Raw genomic sequence first — 19,841 nt, 5'->3', positions numbered from 1 at the left:
ATTTCTTGATCTACTTTGTCCCTCCTCAATGCATATTTATAAAAAAAAATTAATTCAAATAATCTAATAATTATAACCTTTTTTGTTTTATCGCTCAAGTCTCTGAAAAAATAGACAAATATTCTTTTTAAAATAGATTAGCCATTCTATTCATAAACAAATATAATAAAATAAAAAATTACGATTATTAAATCGATTTAATTTTTTTCATAGATGATATACATTACAAGTCCTACAAAATGAAGTGTTTCGATCACCAAAACGGACATGTGGTGAGCCCCATGAGCCCCTCAACCTTTCTAGAATGCTTCCTTTTTGTTTATATTCATTGGTAACCATTAGATTTTTGAGTTGAAAGTTCAAACACAAATATGCTTAGTAAATTAAAATAGATCCATACATCTTCCTTCAGATATGTCCGCAAGCACTAAAGAGGTTATGAGAATTCACGAAGGAATGAAGCAAAATGGAAGTTTCACACATGCTACATACAAAATCCAAATATGTGAAGTAGTTTAAAAGACAGTAACCATCCTTTTACCCCTATGGACTGGCAAAGAGGAGAGTGAAAGTTCAGAACACATCTACTGGAGCATTGTCTTCTGGCTGGCCTAACCGAAGCATCACTATTCATCAAAGCACCATGTAAATGATCATAGGATTCGGAAATGACATCTGAAAGTAATCCACATAAATTGACAATTAATAGTACTATAATATTAACCATGACAAAAATATATATATTTGATCCTGTTATCATGCAGACACAGACCAAACCAAGGAGAGAACTAGCCACAAGGCGCATTCGAAGAAACAGCAAGTTTATAAGCACTAGAAAATGGTTGAGAAATAAAGTAGGAGAGCTTTTGAAGTAATTAATTTTGTTGGAAATAATCCAAAGCATTTGCTGGTGATTTTACTTGCAGAGTTACAAACACCGTATGAGCTGAAAAAATAAAACAGGAGAGAGAGAGAGAGAGAGAGAGAGAATGTTTTGAAAACAGGACAGGTAAGCAAACTAAAAAAAGTGATCAAGGAGATAGGTCACTGGTTCAACTGCGGATGAACCGGAATTGAACTCTCATGTCATAATTATGTCATAAATATATTTATAAGTACAAAAAATATAGATATTAAAATTATAAAAAAATAATAAATAATAAACAATTACAAAAAAAAAATATTTCTTTAAATTTATTTTACGTTTTTTATACATTGATTTTTAGTAAAAATAATTAAGATAATATTGAATATATATATACTTATTACATTATCAACAATTCTGTTGATGGCTTATTGGTTTGAGTATTGGTTTTTTATGCATTTGTTCCATGTTCAAGCCTTCTCCGCAACATATTTTTTGAAGAAACTTCAATTCTTCAAACCCGGCTGGTTCGTATGTCAACCTGTGACCGGTTCGCCGGTTATTCCGATTGAACCGGCGGTTCTTTCGGTTTTCAAATTCTAAGCCGGTTTTGAGCATAGTTCAGGTTTGAAGGGTCAGCTGGACGGGAACTAGGTCCAGTCACCAGTTCTACCAGTCCGGTCCGGGTTTGAAAACATTGGAGAGAGAGAGAGAGAGAGAGAGAGAAGAATGTGTAAAGGTTGAAAGTGAAGGTGGCTAATAAATTTAACACGTAAAAGCTCTGTTGTGTCAACTGTTCCACTTAAGGTTGCTTTGGCCTAAACTCAAGGATTAATAATGTAGAAAATAATTATAAGAATTATTAGCGTACAATTTGTTTGAACATCCCCATTGAACTTGCTCCTCATGGGCAGAAACCATATATTCCAAGAAACATTAAAAGAGTCAACCTTTAGAGGCTTCAACGGAAGTAATTATTCACAATAACATTGTCATCAAAATATACTCATCTTGCAAGTGCCTTTTCTCAAATTTGGAAGGGATAAGGGGGCTAGATTTTGGAATAATGGTATCTACTTGGACAATATGTATCTTATATCTCACAACAGAAAGGTTAAAGAGAACATATGATAATTGTGAGAATCAACCAGCAAATACTAAATATTTTCAAACAAAATGCAGCTAGAAATGACAGTATAAAAGGTTTGATGGATAATCTAAACAAAAAAGGGGGCACTGCAAAAGTGGAATGACAAACATACCCCAGCAAGCCACGGCCCTGCCACGCTCTAGGTGTGACTGTTAAGTTGATAAATGCACCTTGCCTCAAAACCACTACAGGTATTTCACGATCTTGATTGGACAGAGCTTCAGAAGCAAGTTTTGGCAACAAATCATCACCAGATTCCACATTCCCAAATTTCACAATTTGATCTCCAAGTTGTAAGCCATCTTCAGCTGCTGGAGAAGCCTCGGATATCTCATCAACCAATGCAAATGGTCTGTTGACAGTTACATCAACATCCATGGCACTGATAGTATTTCCATGAAGTACATTGTGGGAGGATGCAGATGTACCAACATTAACAGATAAGTCTTGATTATTTGACCCTTCAAGATTACCTTACAAATATAAAGAAGAAAAACAGTCAATTAGTTGCATATAAAATTCAAATTTTAACTACATATCCAAAAAAAAAAAAAAAAAAATCCTTTCTAAAGACTGTAACGATCAAGTATTTCAAAACTTGACTCAAGAACACTATATCATTCCACTCATTTCAAATATCAAATTGTTGCTATAGAAGGAATTTATTCATTGAAAAACAATGGTTGTAAACTATACCTAGGCCCTGCTCCGAGAGCCTAGGATGTCAAAATAATGGCAATAGAGATGGTGTTATATAGAAGTCCTAGCTAGGACATTGTAGGCTATGTTATATGGACTCGAGTATTGGTTTCGGGTGCAAGTGCGTATCCAGAGATCGAACCCTTCAAACTTCAAATTTAAGGATACACTCATTTTTTTATATTTTTAATCTACTATGTCAGATAAAATAATGTCATCAAAAAGGCATTTTACTCATTTTATAACAATTATACAGCAATATACATAATGATAGTGCTAAATACAAATATATAAGAAGTGTCAGATGAAAATTATCAAACACATATCTCACACCCTTATCCTTGTCGAAGTGCTAGGTGTCCAATACGAAAAACATGGAGAAGCTAAGAGTCGAACCATATTGCTACCGAACATGAGTGGCTATGGCTATGGCTAGGCAAGAACTCGTCCTAGCCAAGCTATATGGTCTTGAACCATGGCTCACCAAGTGAGCATGGTTAGGGGCGAGGGTGGCTTGGCTCCGCGAACTAGGCATGGGCAAGAGCATGGGTGAGGGTGAGGATCGCTAGGTCACTCAGCAATGCTCGGAGCTCCCCATATTTTGACTCAGTAACTTCTTGTTTAGGGCTGCAGTTAGGCATCGAGCGCACTAGTGCACCAATCTACCACATTTGTTGATTGATAAACCCCTGCTTAGGCTAGGCAAATAACCCTAACGAATTACGTAATATATCAAGGCATTCCGAGGGTTTACCACATGGAGAGTGAAGACCCCATAATGGGAGATGATGTGGCTCCTACGGGGCCGGTCACAAATATTTTCAGTGAAGATGAAGGAGCTACTAATACAATGTGTGTGTGTGTGCACGCGCACGCGTTTGTGTTGGATGGTGGCAAGATGGAAGGTACTTAAGAGGTTGTAGGGCAATCAAGGCTTATCCATATTCAATCGCAAAGTAACCTTGACAGTCTAGCACCAAGAGACAATTACCTCAAACCAGTTGGCTATCTACAACTTAATCTATCAACAGTTTAGGGAAGGGGAAAAAAACACTTCACATAAATATGACTTGCAGTTGTAAACATGAACTGCATCTAAAGCAATAGAAGGTTACAAATGAACTCAACCAACTTCATTGTAAGATTCACTGCAGCTAATATATTTGAAGTTTGAACTACATAAGTAGTTATTTGCATTAAAAAGTAGATGACACAAAATTCAACAAAAGATTATCTCTAGTACAATCCGCAAGGTCCACAAAAGATTTCAGAGATTCATTTTTGTTATGTAAAGTAGAAAATTATTTATTGATTGGAGAAATATGTTGTTGTTGCACACAATTACATATGCTCAAATTTATTAAAAATGATTTGGGAAGAAATAAAGAAAATACCTTCTGAAGCACAGCAAAAGAAAAGTTCCCCAAGATAAGTCATTACATAAATGATCAAACTTCAAATATTTCCACCTAATGAACAAATAAAAGATTACATTGATTTCTGCTGCCTACCTGAATCAATGGGGGGCGAAGATTTAGAAACCAGCCTTGCTGAATGCAGAAGTTGTATATTTTGATTTATTTGCTCGGTGATGTCTTTGTGATCACTCCGTAGCTCTGAAGCAAGAGAGAATTGAACAAACAAACAAGGCTAAAAAAAATTAAAGATGATAACGACTTACTAACTACTAACATAAGCTGTAGTTAACATAATAGCAGTAACAAGAAATAATGATATGGACATATTGAAAAGTATTTTGGTCACTAGTCATTAGATTCTTTATACAAGAAAATGCAACTTTTATCCATAAAAGTTAAATTTGAACTATGAGAATTCTTCCTGACATGTTACGTTATAACTATCTGCAGACAAGAACCTTATTTTCACTGACAATCCAATGACATGCCCAGATAGTCAAAGAAATCCAAGGGACAGAAGGAACAATGATGAATAATCATGCAATGTTCTTATTCCATGACAAATAATGATCAATGAAATCATCAATTAGATATTTTAATTAGAATTTATAATAAAATTAACTAACCCTTAAATTTTGTTAGTTTATCAAAAAAATGATTTGATGTAAAGATCAGTACACACTATTCTTGACACAGAAGGTTGGTCAAGCATACATGGTTGCATAAAACAGCATGTGTTCATAACCACATATATTTTAAATAGGGTTGATTACATGGACCTCCCTTGAGGTTTCTGACAATTACACCGACCTCCCCTCTGGCTTCTGAAATTACATTGCCTTCCCTTAGTTTACTTGACAACATACACTTACCACCCTTCTATTACTCGACCATTAAAAGTCCTAACCAAATACAATGATGTCAGCAAATTTAAATATTAAAGTATCAAAATTGCCTTTAACAAATGTCAAAATCCTCACTCATAACCAAACATCCCTCACCAAACCTATAACTATAACCAAACTCTATACAGAACCTATCCTATAACCCAACACTATCTTTCCCTTTATTATTTCCCTTATTCACCAACACCGAACCAGAATACTACCCATCATCCAGAATCAATAGTTAAATTTATTTTGTTTTAAATAATTTATCATTAAGGATCATCCAGTGGCACATGTATATAAATATATCTACAAACATATTAATATTACAATTAAGTTTGTGAGTCTCACAGTAGGTAGAAACTTCCCATTGTATCATTGTTCGATGGAGATCTAATCCATGGCTTCAACGATGGTGTTTGGAGGAGGCAATGATAGTTTTTTATAGAAAGTTGTTTTGGGAACTAGATATTTTAGTTTGCTTATAGACTTTTTACAAAGACATGTAGAAAAGTAGAGAGAAGAGTTGACTTTTTTTGTAATGACTTTTTGGCCTTTTGGCTATTTTAGCTACTTGCCAAAACAAGCCAGAGTAAAAAAAAAAATTAAAAATTAAAAAAAGAAAAAAGAGAGAGAAGAGGGCAAATCTAATCTATGGTGTTTGGAGACGATGGTGGTGTTTTACGGAGTCATCTAATGACGACCACAGCCTCTCAAATCTAACATGACAAGTCTGGCCACCACAACCTCTTTTGCTTGTTGCCACCGCCTCTTGAATTGATACAATGAGTTCGGCCACCATCCCCTCATTTGCTAGCAACCACCACAACCTCTCAATCAATACAATAAATCCAACTACCACATCCTCTTTTTCTTATGGCCACCGCCATCTCTCGATCTGACACAACAAGTCTAGTGGTTGTGTTCGATTGGTGAAGCAATGGCGGCTGATGATGATGCTCTAGCCTTGGAGTTCAATGGTTATAGTGAAATTTCTTGGGGGCTAGGGATCCATGGCAACAATGGTTTTAGATAGAGAAGAGATATGAAAAATAATGGGGATGGGTGAGTTTGGTTGCAAAGATAACTAATGGGTGAGCTTGGTTGCAAAGATAGCTAGGCGAGATGTTTGGATTAAAGTTGTTATGTTACAAGAATTGAAAAGAGGCAAATGTAGAAGTGTATGTTTGGTTATAGGAGTTAAGGTTAGATTCAAGTTTTTTTGTTTGTGTTTTTTAACTAAAGGGTATTTTTGTCATTTCATGGCAATGTTTAACGTCGTTATGGGCAAAGTTAACAGAGGGAAGGTCTGTGAACATTGTCAACTAAAGTAAAGGAAGTCAGTGTAATTTCATAAACTTCAGGGGAGGTCTGTATAACTAACCCTTTTGAATATATTATATAATTTGCAAGGCATCAAATGGTTTCATGAACCCAAAACTGGAGAAATATGGCTTGTCGGATTTCAGCTACAAGTCAGCGCAACAATTACATATATGAATAGGGAACAAAGTCCCATAGGTAGCCCCCCCCCCCCCCCCCCCCCCCCCCAAGAAGTGTGACTTGTCACTTGTGTAACAGGGACGAAATATCCATTTTCTTCTAACATTCATATAATTTTATTAGTATGAGTGTTCAATATCTAAAATAAGTTGAAAATACCTACAACGGTTTCCATATATCCATTTAAACAACAATATGAGTGTAATTTTAAAAAAATAATAGCAATAATATATATATATATATATATATATATGTAAATTCTATAAAACACAAACATGGATGCATAGAATGGTATTGAACAACTTTCAGTCAAACTTTTTAGAAAACAACAAACAGCTTCAGGAGTTCAGGTAATAGGCTAATTCTTGGACGCAAATGTAACCCTGACAAAAGATGGAGGATTGTAATTGTGCAGATGAGCAATTACGCCTGTAACTAAAAGATACATTACAATTGAACTTGACCAGATATCCATACACAAGTTTCCTTCAAAATGACATGTTTAACAGATACAAACATGCACTTTAACCCATGCATACCAAATTAAGTGCAATACACATCTATCATATGATGACAGGCAGTACAAAAACGCACCAGCAAGATGATGCCGGTCTGCTCGAACCACTGGAATGTCAATATCTGCCCTAGGAAATCCCTGTAAAAAAAGCAAATCATCAACTTATGTCATCACAAGCAGTAATCTCTAAACTACATGCATTCGCTTGTTTCAAATCAAAGAATACAGTTGAAAATTCATGTTAGCTTTCCCTTTTCCCTCAATTTCTCAGCGGCCAAGCACAGCTCAATTCGAAAACCCAATTCATAAAAAATGAACAAACACATATGTACTCATTAATATGTATATATATAGTGAACAATGGAGGGAGAGGTATAGATTGCCTTGGAATCACTAAACTACACACATTTGTTGATTGCCAATCAAACAATACTGTTGAAAACTCGCGTTAGCTTTCCCTTTTCCCTCCATTTCTCAGCAGCAGCCAAACACAGGTCTATTCAAAAACCCAATTCATAAAAGAATGAACGTAGCCGTAGATATAGAGTGAAGATTGGAGGGACAGGTATATATTGCCTCCAAATCACTAAACTACACGCATTTGTTGATTGCCAATCAAACAATACTGTTGAAAGCCATGTCAGCTTTTCCTTTTCCCTCAATTTCTCAGCAGCCAAACACAACTAAAATCTAAAACCCCATTCATAAAAGAATAAGCAAACACACATTCACACATAAACATGCATATATATAGTGAAGATTGGAGGGAGAGGTATAAATTGCCTCGGAATCACTAAACTACACGCAATTGTTGGTTGCCAATCAAACAATATTGCTGAATTGAAACCCATATTTGATTTCCCTTTTCCCTCAATTTCTCAGCATCCAAACACAGCTAAATTCGAAAACCCAATTCATAAAAGAATGAACAAACACATACACACACCTAAACATGTCTATATATAGTGCAGATTGGAGAGAGAGGCATAGATTGCCTCGGAATCACTAAACTACACGCATTGGTTGGCAATCAAACAATACTGTTGGAAACCCATGTTAGTTTTCCATTTTCCCTCAACTTCTGAGCAGACAAACACAGCTCAATTCAAAAACCCAACTCATAAAAGAATGAACAAGTGTGTGTGTGTGTGTGTGTGTATATAGTGAAGATTGAAGGGGAGAGATAGAGATTGCCTCGGAATCAATGAGGTTGCCGGAGAGACCGGGGCCGCCGGGCTGACAGAGGCGGTCGATGATGACGTTCATCTCGGACTCCAAAGCACTTCGTTTGTCCATCAGAGACATTGTTTCAGATTTCAAATTCGTCCCCACCATATCAGCTTCCTTAGTTCTTTTACTTCGATTTGCTTTGCTCTAGGGTTTCAAAGACTTGCCCACGATCGGTTCTATATAGCCTTCGCGCGTTGCAGCTCAGGAAGCAACTAGAAGCCCGAATCTCTCCCACCCATTACTTATTACTTTCTATGAAGTTGCTAAAAAATGCGATTTTTTTGACTTTTAATTTTTTTACACAAAAAAAATTAGTTATTTTATAGGCGGTTTAGAATGATGTAAATAAGTATATTTTTTGATTTTTTATAAAATATAAATTAGGTTTAAAATGATATGATTTAAATAAGATGATGTAACTAAAATAGGATAGTAATTTTTTAACTTTTTTAAACCATATCCAACCAAGCCTTAATTAAAAAAAAGCCACTAAAAAGTAAAAAAAAAAAAATCAAGAGATCTTTCTAAACACCACTACTGTCTACAGAGTGGAATTATTCCGTGCAATTGTTTCAATTAAATTGTTTTTTTTTCATATTTTTTTATTTTAATGAATATTTTTAAAATTTTAAATAATTTTTTTTATTTTTTTAGATATATTTTATTTAGGAAAATGTTTAGTAGCTCAAAATTTTGTGACTCAAATGGCTCAAATCTGTCAAAACGACGTCGTTTTACACTCACTTACACTCAAAACGACGTCGTTTTGAGTGATTTGAGCCATTTGAGCCACAAAATTTTGAGGTACCTAGTATTGTTATTTTATTTAAATGTATCTAAATATTAAAATATTTATGAAAAAATATTTTAAAAAATTAATAAATATACAAAAACATGAGAAATATATTAAATTTTCGTATTTTTTTATTTTTAGTATTTAGTGAATTTAAAAAAAAAATTCACAAATATTATATTTTTTTAAACATATTTATGTTAGATGTGTCTAAAAATCAAAAAAAAAATTTGCTTAAAATATTTTTAAAAATTCATTGAAAACAAAAAAAAATGGGAAATACAAAAGTAAAATTCTGAAAAGTATTTTCTGAAAATCAAAATCAAACAAGTTAATTATTATTTAGGGATTTTAATAATTAACGATATTTTTATTTAAAAAAATTAATAATTTTTAATTTTTAATGATAATTTAAAAAATTTATCACTAAAAATATCTAACTGTAAATTTTTAGCGATAAATTTTGAAAATTGTTAAAACAGTCTTTTTTAGCAATGATTATTTTAAGACGAACTTGTTAGTAATTTACCTTTCTATACTCCTCCATATTTCATTCTTGGAAAGTCTTTTTTTGACCCATCAGATCATCTCGTAAATTTTACAATAAAGATTGAATGTATAAAAAATTAACTTTATCATATATCAATAAATAAATTATCTTTTTTTATATAAGATATCAATAAATAAATTATCTTTTTTTATATAAGATAAATTATTTAAGTTTGAATTTATAATTGTTGCCTATTTTAAAAACTAAAATATAATTTATTTATCTGTTTAGTAATGTCCAATAAAATTAATTTTTTTGCACAACTCATTTTTACTTATGGGCTTAGAAGTTGAACAGTTTGAATCAGCATTATGAAGGTATTTGGGATGCAAGTTTTTGGTTAAAATAATCAATAAAGATAAAAAAAAAATTAAAATTAAAATTAAAATAGTTAATAAAATAAAATGTTATATCAAAACCATAATAATTTTATTTTTTCTCTCACAGCTATTAAATCAACTAAAAAATAAATAAAAATCATCTCAAACAGAACCTTTTTTAACCAGGTTAAAAAAAATCAAAAAAACAAAAAATCAACTAAAATAATCAAGTTTCTAAATAAGGTCCAAGTATCTAAAATGAATACAAAGAATAATGATATATATGAGAGTCATTACTACTAACAGTACCCAATTTCTTATTCTTCGAACCCTACCTATGCAATAAATGCATAAAATTTTAATTATACTTCGAGAGTCATTGGTCCAATGGAAGAAGGAAAAAAAAGCATTGAGACATTATATAACCACCAAGAAAACTTCTACTAGAATGAAAGTTCCTTATTGGGATCCCTAGTAAAGCCTTCAAATAACCCTAACTATTATAATCATGTATCATCCCAACTATCACTACCAATTCCAACTATCACTCCCAAACCCGAATCTAACTTTGGTTGCTACCTCTAACTCATTTGCAACCTCCCTAGATTTTTCCTAGTCACCTTCAACCCATTCTTAGTCTTCCCTACCCTTTTGCATAGGTAGGGTTCCCTACCCTCTCCTTCAATCCATCCCTTGTGCACACCCAAGCACTTCTCCTCTTCTACAATCCCAATACCAACAACTCTCGACCATTGTGACCCATTTGTAATTTCTCTATAACAACCCCGACCTATAATTAACTATTGAACCATGAACAAGCCATGATTAAGTATGCATAATAAGTAATTAAAATGAAATTCTGAATTAAGTGCATATGTGTTGCATTATTTGTATTTCTATCTGTTTATCGTAGAAATATCTGTTTGAGGTTCTGTTATATTATGCGAATTGAAGGCCTTATTGGCATCCGACTATGAAATTGACTTAGGCCTCGTTTGGCAACTTACATTTTTAGCCAAAAAGTCAAAAAGTTACTAAAAAAGCCAAAAAGTCTATAAATTTCACCCTACACGCCTATGTACAGTAGCTTCACGTGATGGGTGGCAGATGCGGTGTAAAAAGACCGTTTTGCCCCTCATTGATTTTCGTTATTCCGTTTTCACCCTCCCTTTATGTCAAACACTGATGGGAATCATTTCAGAGCTACGAATCGTTTCAGAGATATTATCAGAGAGGGTGTACTACCTTCAGCTATTCAGCTACATCAACATGAAGAGGGTTCTTCGTTCAACGCCAGAAGATAGTAGAAGCTCTGATCTGAAGAGAAAGAAAAACGAAGCGACGACGACAGTCCGCGAAGGTCCTCGGAGAAGCAGACCATCCCCTGACGATTCCTCCAGCCGCAGGTATGCTCTTCTTCTCTCTCTCTCTCTCTCTCTCTCTCGCTCTCTCTTCAGCATCTCTTGTTTCTGTTTCGGAATGTAACCATGACTCGTATGGTCTGTTTGTGATATATGTATGAACTCTGTCTCTCTCTCTCTCTGTCGCACTGTGTCTGTGTGTATGTGTCTCGCGCTTTGTCTGACCACTTCCATATTTCAATCTGTCGGTGGAATTCAGATTTGGGCAATTTTTTCAGGAACTACCCTACACACTGCCATGTTTGGGGTTTTAGGGCTTCCTTTGAACTACTGACACCACTTTACTAATTACCGGGTTTTTGGTGGGGGGGAGGTGTGGATCTGATAACCATGACTTGTATGCTCTGTTTTTTTGTATATGGATGAACTCTGTCTCTGTGTGTGTGTGTGTTTGTGTGTGTCTCTGTGTCTGTCTGTGTGTGTATGTCTCACCACTTGCCAATTTCAATTTGTCTTCTAAAAAAAATTTCCTTTTCGTTTGCTCTTTGTTTGTCTCCCCTAAGAAAAAATGTCTCACCACTTTCTTTTTCCGTTTTCAATTTGTCTCACCACTTGCACCTGTAAACTTTCTTTTTGTATCTATGCCATAGTTGATTTTCATGATTGAACAAACCAATTACTTTTAAAGTTATTTTTTAATTTGCTCTTTGTTAAGTGTTGGGTCTTCTGCTAAGGTTGCATGGCTTTACTCTTTTCTATTTGAGAAAGAAAGTATGGGGCCTCTTTCAAATCGGGGCTTACAGCCACTGCTTCAGTGGCTTAGGCCTCGAGGCCTAAGGTTTTTTAGCATTGTGATTCATGATGAGAGCGTGTAATGAAGTAAATCTGATAGTTCTTAAATCACCAACCATAGTTTCATTGCTTCCAATGGATTAATAGTTTCTAAATACTTGATCTTCAAGCAAGAATTGACTCATGTGCACAGTATAGGATTATGGAATGGGATTGGAATGGTATAATTTTGTGTGATGGATCACACCATGACAACCAATCAGAAACCATGGATATCAGATCCATGTGCTCTCATATGCACAAACTTTATTTTAAAATTTTTGTGGTCTTTAGGATTTCCTGAAAAATAGGGATACATTATTTATATATGGTAAGGATTAAAATGTTTTTTGTGATGTCGGAATCCTAAAATTAATAACTTTTTAATGAATCTTTTGATTAAGGTAAATTAGGAGATAGTGAGTTCAAAATTTTAGATGTAGTAGCCAAACATATTTTCTGAGAAATTGTAGCACTATTTTACTTTAGATGTACTAGCCAAACACATTGCGTTTTAGCCTTCCCTTGACTGCATAACATGGATTTATTGCCTTGCATGATGTTTGAGTGATCAACCACTGTTGGTAATATCCTGGAGAGTTTGGTATATTATCCTTTTCAAGTTGATTTTTTTATTTATTAATATATACATATTTGGTTAAAAGAAGGGGTGACCATTGGTATTCCGGGATTTAAATGTGATGTGGGGGGGGGGGGTTGGTCCATTTTGTTACCCATTTTCGTATAACAAATTTATGTCCTTAACAAAAGTGTCACACCCATTGACCTACTCTTGTTGTGCTTGTCATGTCCCGAAAAAAGTCACGAAAGAAACCATGGCCTCATTTATGTCAACTGCCACATCAGCAGAACCAGACCGTATGTGTGCATGTGGGTACGGGCACTGTGTTGTAAAGATTTCCCGTTCTGCAAGAAACCCTGATCGTGCGTACTACCAATGCCCTCGTGGAGTGGTGAGTACAAACACGTTTCCTTTTACATTTCCTTCTTAAACCGTTACTAATTTTTTTTTTTTAACCTCAGCCATGTGTCAGTTGGATTGGGTGGTGTGACGAATTTGGGCGCCAAAGGGCAGCTGAGAATGAGACACAGAATGTCACTCGTTTTGAGGGTCGTTTCCGTGACATTGAACAAACTTTGCGTGTACTTACAGTTGTGACATGTGTCCTTTGCATCGTCGTCATTATTTTGCTGTTTCGAATGTGAGATATGTAACCATGGTAGCAACCGTACCTTAATTTTGTTAAGCGCATTATGGTTTGTGGCTGAAAAAAATTTATGAATGTCTGTTTTGTTCGTAAACATGTATTTTCCATCTAATTCCGCTACTGTTTGTTTTTGTTTCAAGTAGTAATGTCTTTAAATGAATCTATTGGGCTATATTTTCTGTCTAATACCACATTTCTGACATAAAATTGTGTTCCTCATATTGGTAATACGCACAATTGTTAGTGTATACATATTTTTATGTTGGTTCCTGTGTCACGCTATTGTTAGTCGTATGGCGTCACATCGATCTACGCCTCATACCCCTTCCGGAAAAGGGAAACGCCAACAACCCTATCATAAAGCAACTTGGGATGGGGAGTCGACACGGATTTTCTTGGAACTGGTTGTGAAGGAAATTGAAGCAGGAAACCGGCCACACATGTCAATCACTCCAAATGAGTACCGTTCGTTGTCTAAGACATTTGAGGCAGCAACTGGGCGGCTGCATTCCCTCAAACAACTTAAAAACAGGTACAATCTGTTGAAGACCGAGTGGCGTGCGTGGTGTAAGCTAATGGATTGCCGGAAAGGCCCAACTGGAATTGGCTTTGACCAAGTAACTGGGCTGTTCAATGCTTCGGCTGATTGGTGGGCTAAAATGGAAAAGGTAACGGTTTATATTTTCTTTTTCGTGTCCGTTATTACATAACTAATATCTCAATTTTTGTATGTGTATCATGCTGTCCAGTGTAGTTTAAAACATTCAATTTTCTAACTTTACCTAATATTATGATAACTATAACATAAAATATGATACCAACTAGAATTTAAATTAGAGTTGTGTTGTCTGTAAAATTGATTTTCTTCAGCATTGTGAAAGTGTTAACGGAGTGAAGCAAATTCAAGATAACGGAGTGTGTATCATGCAGTGTCTCTCGTCCAACCACTAGAAGACTTGAACCAAGTCATGAATCAGAGTTGCCCAAAAAAAATGAAAGTATTATTTAACATTATTAAGATGATAGAACAATAGAGGGACAAGAATAGTAATTAAAGGCGACTTTTGTTTCTATATGAATCAATATTATTACATTCCAATTCCGTCCCAATAACTCCTAAGAAAAATCTCGAATTGGATCCCAAATTGACAGGTCAGTAAGAGGACTATCATATATATATATATATATAGTAAAATAGTAACCACCTAACAAAGTCTTATGAATACAAATAAATAGAAACGATCTGCAATAAAGCTCATAATGGATGGTTTCATATTGGTATTGATTATTGAAATAAATTTTGTAACTGATTTATTAAATATATGAAACGTATTTTATTTGTATTTAAATATTCTAACAATTATAAGGTGCTAGTGGAAATCATTTGCAGGTGACAAAAAAAGGAAAATATTTTAGAATTCTGCTTCACAGATACTGAATGATACAGCCACATTTTGCTGTGTATGCAGAGCACTTTAAAAATGTTTGAAGTACAACATAGCAACACTCAAAATCAGAAGATAATCACATGATAATTGAAGTTAGCATAAAAAACTTATTAAAATCACATGATAATGAAATGAATTATGAAATGAAATGAATTCTTATATTCTTCAATTGTGGCATGAAAGCGTTGGACTGAAATGATTTCTTGTTTCTGAAAAAGAATGTTGCAATCGAATGAAATCTAAAATTCTGGACTGAAATGAATTCTGAAATATTACTTGGCCTAGAATCCTGACAAATTCATTTGATCTGAAATAAAATTTGGACAAAGAATTTTGGACTGAAATTTCTTGTGTAGATTTTTATTCTGTAAAGAGTTGGCCTAGGTTTGTTGGTGTGGTTTGATGCCGCTATTCTCCTTATGCTGTTCCTCATGCACCAATTTCTTTTTTTGTTATATTTTTATACCTGTAAATAGTTGGAAAACATCAATAAATTGGTGTTAGCTCACTTTCCATATGAAGTAGGTTGAAGACCCAAAACATAAGGACTTGTTGTATAACAAAAACCATTTATTTGTGGCACACAATTTTGGAACAGGATGACCTAATGTACCTGTTCTTGTTTTCCATTTATTTGTGGCACACATCTTGTCTATTGAACTTTTGGGCTGTTTGTCGAGTGAGAAATATCGGGTGGTTTTGATTACTTACTACTTATTCAATTGGTTGTCACATGTTTATTCCTTCAATTGGCAAACATAAAATTTCCCTTGCACACAAGCCTAAGCGAAGTATATGTATATATAACAAATGAAAAGGCTCTGATCCCTTGCACTCTGGGACGATTTCTTATTTTGCTGCTTTCCTTTACAGTCTAGTATAGTTCGATCCCATCTGTATGAACTAAAAAATGGAGAGATAATGTAGCTTTATGAGAAGAATGAAAAGATAGAATTTTCTATTACTGATAAAGAAAGGGATGCAGCACAAATATGAAACAGAAAAGCCTATGAAACTCTACTAGAAATGAAGATTGATCCTTCAAGTAGTTGATCAGATAGTCCCATGTACCAATACAAAATCTTGGTGGAAGATAACATTTTGCCTTGTAAAATGCACATTGTTATAAGACAAATAATGAGTTTAGAATTGACTGAACTTCCGAAAAAAAACAAATAAAAAATTCAGTAAATACTTGTATTGATTGTTTGGTTCAAGTTGGTTTTCTTTTATCCCTTAAGTAAATAAAATATGTTGGACTATAGAAAAGAGTAATGAAGAAAGTGGAAATAGTAGATAATAATAAAACAGTTTGAGAGACTCACAAAAGCATATGAGATTTAACTAATGTGGAGGAAGGGTAAAAACACATCGTTGGCACTATGATGCTCCTTCTACCAATCTGTGTCATAACTTTCAGCTTGGGACACCATTCTACATGAATTCCAATGGAATTGAAACCATATTTCCTTGATAGATGCTCTTCAATTGTGATAGACAACACACAAGCCATAACTTTTGTGTATATATATGCAACATATTTAACTACTACTTTTGAACTGGGAAACACTCTAATTCATTGGCAGCAATCATCATACTTGACAACATTCTTGTTTTTTTTTGTCAATATGTTCATTGCAACATACTTCACATTACTGTCAACCATTGTTATAACATTAACAAACTTTACTGATTTATGCACCATGTTGCATTGCATTTTACTCAATGACAGTAGGCTAATGCTAGTTACATTGTGTTGATTTACAGATTGACAATGTATGTTGCAAGTTCAGAACCAAAACCTTGGACCATCCGGACTTGATGGAGCGCGTCTTCACTGGCGCTGCGGCTACGGGAAAAAATGCATGGACACCCGGCAAGACTCGTAACGCAATGGAGTTGGACGGAGAGTCGGACAGTCCAGATTTTTCAAGTGACAGCAATGACCTACGCGCATCGGAAATGGCAGCCATGATGAACTCTGCGCACATCAATGCCACGGGTAGTGGAAGTAAGCGGAAGCATTCCTCGGGGAAAACATTGCAAAACAAGCGCATTACGGGGGCTGAAGCGTTGGCAAGCAGCATGGACGACTTGCTAAATTCTGTGAAGACTCAGAGCAAGGAATTAACTGTCAACCACGTCGTCGGGGGCCATAGTATTACTATGGGACAGGCTGTTGGACGGCTGTACGAAATACAGGGACTAGAGCCTGAAGATGAACTTCTCCATTTTGGAGTCATGCTTATGGAGGTTCCGAACAATCGGGAAATGGTAATGAGTATTCCCACGGACCGAGGCATAATCGGGTGGCTACGAGCGAAGAAAGAAGACAAAGATAGGAGTGGGGGTGTCACTCTTGCGAGTTTGCTGCGGAATCAAGGAGTTCGGTTTTAAATCTGCTAAATGAAGGACTTTGATTTATAATTTCAGTTGAATTCTGAACTATTTTTTTTTTCGTTTGTTATGTTTAATTTTAGTTGAATTGTGGTTTGAAGATGGTTTGGGCATGGGTCGTGCCTCTGGCTTACGGAACCTTAAGAATTAAAATGGGGATATGTTTGTGGTATTTTATGTTTTGTTATGCTATAATGGCTGCAGGGTTGGGTTAAACCTTGGACCTTCTATTTTATATTTTATATTTTGTTTTGTTATGCTATAATGGCTGCAGGGAAGTGTTTAATTTTCTGAATTGTTTATGTATTGCCCAGGTGCCATTGGTTTTCCACGAATTGTTTATATAGGTTGGAACATGTGTGTTGCCCGAATTATTTATATAAACTGACCGAATTGTTTGTATAGGTTGGAACATGTGTGTTGCAACACTGAAAAATAATAATTTTTATTACAAATGATGAACCACTCACATGATGTGAATTATGAAAATCTCATGTTCCTTTCAATTTTAAATTACAAAGTATTGCATATGCCTTTAATTTTAGAAAAGTTAACTGAAATATATACTTTTTTCAGCTTGTTCTTCATGCCATGCATTGTAGGGGTTTGAACATAGATATACACTAGTTACTTCCTTTTGCTATAAAACATTTTTTTATTTGAAACTTTCATGGTCAAACACATGTGCTTGATACTTCTTCATTTAGGCAGTTGTTGATAATGTTTTATGCTTGTACGTTGTAGGTATGAACAATGACGATGACGACTCCACACGGATGGATGAAATGTTAGAAGGGGTCGCAGCTCTCGCGAGACAGTGGCATGAGCAGATGAATTTAAATTACGTTGAAGCCTACAGAATTGCAACTGATTACTACAAGGCGTACGTTCTTAAAGTTCCATGCCGTACTTCCATATTGTCGGGGAGGGCCTGGATTACGGAATTATACGAGGGTCACAGTGGCCGCTTCCGGTACGAATTGTGCATGCCCAAACAGGTGTTCCTTCGGTTATGTACGACATTGGTAAATGACTTTGGGTTGCGTGTACCCGAGCGGCCGCACGGCTTGGAAGTGGAGGAGAGTGTTGCAATATTTATTCATGTGCTAAAAAACTTGCCAAACCGGGAGTTACAAGAACGCTTCCAACATTCCGGTGAAACAATTTCACGGCATTTTCATACCGTCTTGAAAGCAATGAAAAAATTCACGGTCGTTCACTGCAGGCCCCCTGCTAATTTCCAGACGCACAGGGATCCTATTTTGCAATCTCAACGACAATATTTGCCATTCAAGGTGTGGGAAAAGATTTGTGACGTTATTCAAAATTATTTGAAAAAACATGGTTGGTAATTTTTTTGGTAATTGCAATTTTTTCGGTTCATATATAGGATTGCTTAGGTGCATTGGATGGGACACATGTACCGGCATGCATAAAGGAGTCAGAAGCAGCCCCATATTTTAGCCGAAAGGGTTGTCACACCCAGAATATTTTGGCGGTATGTGATTTCAATATGTGCTTTGTGTTTGTGTCGTGCGGGTGGGAGGGCAGCATGCACGACAGCCGGGTTTTAAGCAACGTAACGGAGGATCCACAATACAATTTTCCAACTGCAACTGATGGTGCGTACATCTGAATCCACAATACAATTGTTGTAGCATAGTTCTTGTTTGGTAAACATCTGTATGTAAATAACGATGCATGACCAGGAATTTTTTTTGCAAAACAAAAAAATATGTATCGAACAAGCTCAACATAAAGGTAATATCTATCATTAAATGCAAATATAATTAACCTCAGTAATATATATGTCAAAATGTATCAATTTATTTTCTATCACTGTATTCCCATTATAAATTTGATTTATGTTACCATTGTAATGAAAAACAAAATTTGATGAACCACTGACCATGTGGTAATTTATATATGACAGTTTTTACAATGTCCATGATAAACTCGTATTGTTATGTTCTTATTGTTGGTTATGGGGAAATAAAAGAAAAATGTACGGAAGAAGTGCCCTTTCATGTGAACATTGATGACGAGTATTATCTCATTTACATGTGCACTTTCACAGGTCGCTATTACCTTGTGGATAGTGGATACAGCAATAAGAAAGGCTTTCTGGCACCATACAAAGGCAACAGATACCACCAACCGGAATTTCAAAGGCACAATCCACGGAACCGTGATGAATTGTTCAACCGCGCTCACTCATCTTTGCGAAGCGTGATTGAGCGTACATTTGGCGCATGGAAGATGAGGTGGAGATTTCTAAAAGACATGCCTCGATTTGATTTTCGTAAAGTGCAGGTGCCATTGGTTGCAGCGTCCATGGCTTTGCATAATTTCATACGCAGAAATAGTGTGGACGATAAGATTATTGTTGCTGTTACCAATGCGGCCGAGTATCGATATCCGGACATGCGTGACCGCGACGATTTGACTGCCCTTGACGATGCGATGATGCCTGGAGATGATGATGTTGAGATGGCGCAGTTGCGGGCGCGTATCAGGGCAGAGTTGGTTGCAATTTGGCGAAATGCTAGTTAGGTGGACATGTTATGTGATGCATGTCATCACTATGTTGTGTTGAAATTAATTGGAGACATTTATTTACGTACATAATTGGTTAGCAATTAT

General features: G+C 35.3%; 2 protein-coding genes across 2 annotated transcripts; one reads left to right on the top strand and one right to left on the bottom strand.

Annotated features, from left to right (window-relative positions):
* Positions 1-351: 351 nt before the first annotated feature.
* On the bottom strand, positions 352-8,591 carry LOC114272216 (26S proteasome regulatory subunit). Its single transcript, XM_028213880.2, has 5 exons — positions 8,234-8,591; positions 7,117-7,177; positions 4,226-4,330; positions 2,128-2,488; positions 352-675 (listed from the first exon to the last, which is right to left on the bottom strand). The coding sequence occupies exons 1-5, from the start codon at positions 8,372-8,374 to the stop codon at positions 654-656; spliced, it is 690 nt and encodes a 229-aa protein (XP_028069681.1). The 5' UTR covers positions 8,375-8,591; the 3' UTR covers positions 352-653.
* A 5,233-nt stretch (positions 8,592-13,824) lies between these two features.
* On the top strand, positions 13,825-17,455 carry LOC145823324 (uncharacterized). Its single transcript, XM_082922892.1, has 2 exons — positions 13,825-14,021; positions 16,569-17,455. The coding sequence occupies exons 1-2, from the start codon at positions 13,929-13,931 to the stop codon at positions 17,196-17,198; spliced, it is 723 nt and encodes a 240-aa protein (XP_082779018.1). The 5' UTR covers positions 13,825-13,928; the 3' UTR covers positions 17,199-17,455.
* Positions 17,456-19,841: the final 2,386 nt, after the last annotated feature.

This window comes from Camellia sinensis, chromosome 4 (assembly GCF_055761805.1).
Source record: "Camellia sinensis isolate YWXY chromosome 4, ASM5576180v1, whole genome shotgun sequence".
Lineage (NCBI taxonomy): Eukaryota > Viridiplantae > Streptophyta > Magnoliopsida > Ericales > Theaceae > Camellia > Camellia sinensis.
Note: the sequence above shows the minus strand (reverse complement) of the source record. Positions and strands in the feature narration are given on the sequence as shown.